This window comes from Pagrus major, chromosome 2 (assembly GCF_040436345.1).
Source record: "Pagrus major chromosome 2, Pma_NU_1.0".
In the NCBI taxonomy this organism is placed as follows: domain Eukaryota; kingdom Metazoa; phylum Chordata; class Actinopteri; order Spariformes; family Sparidae; genus Pagrus; species Pagrus major.
In genome coordinates, this window is record NC_133216.1 from 11947326 (window position 1) to 11954825 (window position 7500).

Sequence of the window (7500 nt, forward strand, 5' to 3'; positions counted from 1 at the left end):
CTTCGCTCCTCTCTGGTCCCTCCCAGACAGGCGGAGCGTCAGATGCGTCGAGAAAATGTCAACAACATGCCGGAGTGTTCCTCAGAAACAGAAACCGAAGAGGGAAGGAGTGACAGACAACAAAGAGATCGAGGCAACACGTCATCCCACAACGTCGTGTCTTTAATATCTCAGCTGGCAGACGATAATTTAACACTTGTGCGGGTAGGAGTCTGATTGTGTGGCTGCTGATGCATGAATGTGCATTATGGATCCCTCCAGTGCATCTACAGTGTTGTATTGGTTTATAAGAAGGCATCATAAATCTGGACTTGCATCCCTTTGTGCCATATGGTGTCAAGTAAACATCCTGTCAGGCCTCACCAGTTGTCCCCCCCCCCTCCTCAGTGGGGTTTCATGATGCCCCCCCCTGTGTCACCATTACAGCTGTCAAAGTCTTCCTCAGTGGTGTCACTGCTGGGCTGGTGATGGTATAACTGGGTCTTCCTGTCTGTCAGCTCTTAACTCCTTCTTGTCTCTCACACAGAACATAAGCACCGGGCTGGCAGTGGTTGGTGTTGCTGTGATAGCAAGGAGTATCAGGCTGGTAAGAGAGACACACACGTTGTTTTGGGGATTTTAAAGGAACAGTTTAGTCGAGGATGAAAATTCAGTCGTGCCGATGGAGAGTCGGGTGAAGTTTCCCCGCAAAACCTTTCTGGAGATTCACAGCAAAACTGTCGCAGAGTTCCTCCGAACAACTGAAGTAGATGGGGACTTGTTTTAAAATGTAAACAAGAAAAAACAAACATGAAATGTCTCCGTACAGCTCGTCCGGCCTAACCCGAGCTGCAGGGAGGCCAGAGATCTCAAATTGATTTGAAAAGACGTTATTTACACCCTTGTAAGCCCAAAATCCTCACTGCAGCTGCTGAGATAAAAGTGTTAGCATGCACCCTGTCTGACAACGTCTTCTCAAATCAATTTGGGATCTTTGGGAACTTCGCTGAGCTGTGTGGAGCCATTTTATGTTTTTCTTTTCGGTTGTTATTTAAAGTTTTAAAACAAGTCCCCATCTACTTGAGTTGTCCAGGAGGATGCTTCAGCACTGTTCTGCTGTGAAGCTCCAGAAATGTTTTGTGGAAACGTCCACCGACTTTCTATCACTGAGGTAATGACTGAATTTTAAGTTTCGGGTGAACTTATCCTTTAAGTTAAAGTAAGAATACAACGATCCAAAAATACTCCATTACTAGTAAAAGTACTGACTTCACAATAGGGCTGCGACATTTAATCCACTGTTTGTCAACTATTAAATTAACTATTTTGATAATTAATTAATCAGTTTGAGTTATAATTCAAGGCAAAAAAGTCAAAACTCTCTGATTCCAGCTTCTTAAGTGTGAGGTTGTGGACAAAGCAAGACATTAAATAAACATTTTAACTTTTAAATCCTCATGAAGCCTCCTCTGACTCTGCATCCAACACAGATCATGTCTGTGGTTCAAACAGTTTTCTGATGGAAAATAAAGTCCAACAAATTTCTCATTAGTAATGATTAATCTGTAATTTGTTGTTAAGGCAGCCGACTATCACTTAAAGAAACTGCTTAAAATGTGTGTCCCTAATTGTAGTTCATTAATGTGCGCCCGATGTGAGATATTTTGTATATGGCTGGATAGATTAGTAGTATGGTACTGCATCATGTAATTGTTTGAGTCAAATAAATGTAGTGGAGTAGAAAGTACAATGGAACAAAGTACAACAAAATGGAAATGTTCAACTTAATTACAAGTACGTGAAAATTGCTGTTAATGCTCCTCAGTAAAGTGGAAACTACATGGATTATTCTCAGCTGTCTCATTCCACCTCCTCAGATCACCAGATTTCAGGCTGCTTCAGAGATCCCCGCTCGTTTCATTGAGAGGAACGTCAGCCTCCGTGGGAAAGTTCACTCGGTCACAGAGAGAGGAGTCCAAGTGGAACATGTCCCGATTTACCTGCCGCTCGTCTCTCCGTTACTTTCAAAATGCAGAGGTGAAGCTCGGGTGTCCTTTGAGTGAGGGCATGAAGGCGTGCACACACACAAACAGATAAAATGATGAAATCAGCTTTTATGCCTCCCGACACGACAATAACCTGCCGGGAGTCTGAATCTTGTTACACCAAAATTGTCATTGTGACATTTTTACTTTGTATCGTCAGACTCTGTTGCATTTGATTACCTTTCCCTGAGTGAGAGTGACGGGTAAGCTTGTTAGCTGTGATATCAAATCAGCCTCTTCACTGAGCACTAAAATCAAGCAGCTTGTGCTTCATATAGATGCTCCTTCAGCAGCTTCACTGTGAAGGACTCGCATGTGCAGCAATTTCAAATATTACCTTCGTCCCACTCGACCTCCAACATTTTAAAGCTGGTTGGACTCGTCGTTTGGGCTCTGTGGCTGTGGCACAAAGATAACTCACTGGAGTTTGTTTCGTAGACGTGATGGGTCTGAGTTCGGTCATTTTCATATGAAGTATCAATAACTTGTTTGTCATTGCAGCTGGCATCAAATGTCTGGTCAAATTTATAGTCTTTTATGGTAATATAGGGACTGATTTAAAGGGGCAGTTCACCCCAAAATCAAAAATCCATATTTTCCCTCTCCCCTGTAGCGCACTTTATCCATGTAGAAATTTTTGGTGTGAGTTGCTGAGTTTTGGAGCTATTGGCCGTAGAGATGTCTGCCTTCTCTTAGATATAATGAAACTAGACGGCACTTGTGATGCTCAAAGCACCAAGAAATACATTTGAAGAACTCAACAGCAATGTCTCTTTCCAGAAGTCATGACGCGGCTACTAACTACTAACCTTGTCGTTAGCAGTTTCATGTAGGAACTTTTCTTTTCCACAAAACTAGAACATATTGTTTTCAAAATGATTGACAGGGCTGGTAATATTGTGACCGAATGAGGCAGGTCCGACCAAATATCGCAGGTGAGACTGCATTTACAGGATGAATCAGTGCTGAACCTACTCTCTGAAGTGTGTTCTTTCATTTTGTGGAGGCTTTTCTTCATCAGAAGTGAGACGGCGTAGATATGTTGGGTTTTAATGTGTTCCTCCATTCACCCCAATACAGCTGTCACCACAATCTGGCTCTAAAGTGAGATTAAGTGACGTAATGACCCTTCTTTCTTTTTTAGCTTCCTTGCCACGCAGGAGGAAGCGTGCATCTGCTCATGGACGAGAGGCTTATGCTCATAACAGCGCTAGATGTGAACATGAATGTTCGCTTAGTTAGCTAGCCTCTTGTCCATCAGTAGATGCAGCTCCCTTCTGCGTGGAGGAATTTAGTTCATGAAACTGTTCACAACAAGGTCTGCGGATTATCTTGAATAAACACGTCATGATTTCTGGAAAGAGACACTGCTATTGAGTTTTTGGGCGGTTTGAACTCCACGAGCCGAGTGACGTATAGCTCCATTATGTTCCTGAGAAGGCTGATATTTCAAAAACTTGGCAACTCATACTAAACAAATTTAGATGGATAACAAGCCCTACAGATCAGAGGAAAATATGTATTTTTTAATTGGGGGTGAAATGTTCCTTTAAACTAAATATTTGCTAACTTAAGACAGTTTTAATGTGGGTAAAGTTCCTGTACAGCTGCTCGTGTTAAGATGGATTTTTTTTTCTCTACCCAGGTGTGCTCGCGTCCCCGATGCTGGTGCATCTTGCAGGGGTGGAGTTGACTCCAGAGGGCAGGATCTGGCTACAGAAGAACCTGACTCCTGCCCAAACAGTCTGGCTTAAACTTATCAGCAGAGAGGAAGACACACTGCACTGTCTGGTGTCTCAAAGCAGGGTGAGGCATTTCTCACATACTTATATATTTGTCAGAATTGTTCACTAAATGTAATAGGACTGATATGCCATGAATCATTCCCTTGTCTTCCCTCGTGTCTCCAGCAGGGGTCCATGTGGAGCTACTGTATAAACGAAGAGGTCCTCAGACTGGGTCTGGCTCGCACCGCGCCTGTTGTCGGAGTCCTGCCCGACTCTCGCCTCTACTGGCGTCTCCACAAACGGCTGCACAGGGCAGAGGTCAGGGCTGAGAGGAAGGGGCGGGGACTGTGGAAGGAGGACAGCCTATGGGAGAGGGCCTCCAAGGCTGCGAGGGACAGCGCTCTATTCAGACTGATGAGGAGGATCTTTAAGAGGACGTGATGCACTAAGTGACTGACTGGTCCGAGACAGAGCTCTGAAATGTGACAGCACACAGCCTGTTTTATTTATACGGTGCACCTGTTGTTGCCAGATGATTTTGTGACACATTTAAAAGGAGTTTAAAAGTCACTTATCTGTCATGTGTGATGAAAACAGTTAAATTTCCCCGTTATTACATAAAAACATGCTTTAATTTCTACTTAACATTCCTTGTTGCACCTGTTGCAAAGCCTCATGGTTAATTTTGACTGTTTTTCACTGTCTTTAGAAGTTTGAAATGATTAAAAAGCTTGTTAAAGACTCTCTGATACTAATCCCCCGGCTTTCACTTACCCCACTAAACCACAGCTAAAACCCAGCCTCCTCTGTCAGTGTGTGTGTGTGTGTGTGTGTGTGGGACACCCCACTGAACACAAGACGGGGGCGGGGTATGTTAATGGTGTTCATAATGGAGAGGGGGGTCCACTTGTCCCTCCCTGAGATCACTGTTGCTATAGAAACACCAAATGTGAAATACAAAGCGAAGCAAAGGGTAAACTCTATATTGGCCGCCCTCAAACCCCATGGGAGCCTTACATGTTGTGTGTATGTGTGGGGGTCTTTAAGTGCCCGTAAAGAGGGCCCTTTTAGCTGTAACGTGACCACGACATTAGAGTATTTAAGCACTGGAGGGGAAGAGAAGAGACCGGGCCTGCAAACTGGCTTTGATTTGTGGTATCATTGTAGAAATTAATGAAAACAGACGCATAAATTAAGATTTTTATCAGTTTGTGTTCCGATGAGTGCACATCAACCCCTGCTGAAGAGGAAGGATTATGCTCATGTGATTGTCATATTGTTTGCAGAGCAAGTCCACTGCCAAACTTACCCCACCCTCATCCAAGAAAGGCAAAGGAAGAAGAGGAGGAGGAGGAGGAGGAGGAGGAGAGCTTGCAAACGAGGCCAGCCTGTGATGTGTGTCCTGTGGGGTGCAGGGTGAGGGGGTCTCGGTGCACTGAGAGGTAGCACTGAAGCACTCAATCCAATGGGCGCAAGGAGATTAGTGCAAAGGGGAGGAGGGTCACAGGGGTAGAAGGGGATTTTGGGTCCGAGCACAAAGGCAGGAGAGGAGGAGTCACGGTGGAAGGGAAAGGGAGTGGGGAGTGAAGGAGGCAGGGGGGGTTGATGAATCAGCTAGCCTCTCTTTTGTTGTGCAAATGCTACTAGCGACTGTTACGGCCCAACAGGCTCGTGATTGGTGGGCTGGTTTAAATTGTAAGGTGCATTTCAGTGCTGATGGCTGTTGCTGCCAGACTTTGAACTGTCACTGAGGGAGGAGTGGGAGGGAAACCACGGCAGAGGAGGGAGACACCGAGGGGGGAGGTGGAGTAAAGTTTCCAAAGGTGGAGATCACAGAGAAAGGACATTTATACAAGAGATGTCTTTGTAATATTTAGTGTGGCTGCGACTTTTGTCTCAACTTTTAATTTCTTCGAGTACAATTTATGATACATTTTTGAGTGGAGACCTAAGGACAGTATACTGGATTATTAACACTTAAAATAAAGAAAAATACGTTATTGTCATACTGGTAGATAACTGTAATAAGGACATCAGCTCATGGAGCTTCATGTCAGTAAAATGTAGGGCTGCAACTAACGATTATTTACATCGCCTATCAATCTAATGATTATTTTCTTGAATAATCAATTAGTTATTTGGTCTATAAGTGTCAGAAAATGGTGAACATTTTCAATCAGTGTCTCCCAAAGCTCAATATGGCGTCTCGAATGTCTTGTTTTGTTGACCAGAAAATATTTAAAGGTGCAAAATGTAGAAATTTTAGTTCAAAACGTAAAAAAAATAACAAAAATTATGAACAGAATGTGAAGTAAAAACAGTTTTACATTATGCCAAAGTCGTCTGCGTGTGCGCTCGTGTGCTAACGGTGTAACCACCATCACTCACCCAGTAGGCTGGATAGCTACACTGCTAACAGTAGCTACAGACAAAGATGTATAAAAAGAAAACAGTTAGCAGAAGATAGCTGAGTATGATTTTGAGGCGGCCGATTCTTACGCATTGCACCTTTTAAGAAGCTGGAATAAGAGAATTTTTACTTTTTTTCTAGACAAATTACTCATACTGATTAATCTTTTATCCAGCTACTGGCGATTGATTTAATTGTCGACATTTGGTGAATCATTTACCTGAGTTTCAAAGAAAGACTGAATGAGTGAACCGTCTTTTTGTCTCTCTTCTGGAAACTCCATTCCGAAATCCAGTCCAGCTTTTCTCAGCTCCACCGGTCCCACAGCAGTAGTAGTCATTTGAAAAGGCACTGTGCTTGATGTAGTGGTGGGTGCTTGCCCACACCAGTGAAGTTGTTGGGACAGTCTCCCTCGCTGTGACCACACTGCTGGGACTATCACTGACTCATATTATCACATCTGTACCCTGTGACATGGACGCTCGGCGCCTGAAGGACTACTGCTCTGCTGAAAGTGGCAAGATTTTGTGAGGAAGCTGACAACGTGGTTTTTCAAAATCTGGGACTGAAGTGACAGAAGTAAGTGAGGCTGTGATGATTGATGAAGGACTGACATTGTTTTATAGAAAAACAGCATGACATCATATCCCACATGGTGCATTTTACTAACTTAACTTGTTTTTCAAGTCTTCACTGTGTACTTTTCTCACACTGTTCGCTGTCACTTTAAATCCACTGTTGGTAGGATACTGTATACAGTATCCAAGCAGATGTGCACCTGTTAATCCTGTGTGCGCGGACACATGCTCTGCTGAACAGAAAGTCATTTGAATCCTTATCTTTATTGCTCCACTTCAGGTAAGTGCAGGCAAACAAGCTCAAAACATTTTTTTAAATTCTTTGATCTGTGACAGCCACAAAGTGCCTCAGCTCATGTGATCACTTTTATATTTTTGTCATGTGCTTTACCTTGTTTGTCACCGGAATCAATAATTCACCTGTGTGATTTACATGTATGAAGCATTTTCCGCTGTTTCACATTTTGCTGCTCCTTCCCATTGTGAGATCTGCAGCAGGGGCAGCCTAACAAAGGCCTTTATTGGACTCAGCCGGTAGCCATCCCAGAGAGAAAGAGAAGGGGCACTCCCCCGTCCGTGAGCAGAGTCCTTGGGGATTTTTTGATTTGATTTGAGTGGCTGAGTGTAGTTGGGCCCGCGTGTGAAAGACAAAGAGATTTAAAGAGACAGAGAGCTGCTGTGACACTCGCTGAAATGCATCTTAAAGAACACAAAGATCTCTTCCATCTCTCCATCTCCACCTCCATCTCTGCTCCTGTCTG

General features: G+C 43.7%; 1 protein-coding gene across 2 annotated transcripts; it reads left to right on the forward strand.

The window, feature by feature from the left end:
- Nucleotides 1-37: 37 nt before the first annotated feature.
- On the forward strand, nucleotides 38-4495 carry c18h3orf33 (c18h3orf33 homolog (H. sapiens)). Of its 2 annotated transcripts, none has more exons than XM_073487767.1 (5): nucleotides 38-204; nucleotides 527-586; nucleotides 1857-2016; nucleotides 3670-3830; nucleotides 3935-4495. In XM_073487767.1, the coding sequence occupies exons 1-5, from the start codon at nucleotides 43-45 to the stop codon at nucleotides 4190-4192; spliced, it is 801 nt and encodes a 266-aa protein (XP_073343868.1). In that variant the 5' UTR covers nucleotides 38-42; the 3' UTR covers nucleotides 4193-4495. The 2 variants fall into 2 exon arrangements, with proteins under 2 accessions (XP_073343868.1, XP_073343869.1); XM_073487768.1 differs by having other exon boundaries at nucleotides 3938-4495.
- Nucleotides 4496-7500: the final 3005 nt, after the last annotated feature.

Coding starts and splice junctions, on each gene's coding strand:
- c18h3orf33 (XM_073487767.1), top strand. CDS start 43: ATGCGTCGAGAAAATGTCAACAACATGCCGGAGTGTTCCTCAGAAACA. Junction 2,017..3,669: donor GTTACTTTCAAAATGCAGAG/GTGAAGCTCGGG, acceptor TTCTCTACCCAG/GTGTGCTCGCGTCCCCGATG. Junction 3,831..3,934: donor GTCTGGTGTCTCAAAGCAGG/GTGAGGCATTTC, acceptor TCGTGTCTCCAG/CAGGGGTCCATGTGGAGCTA.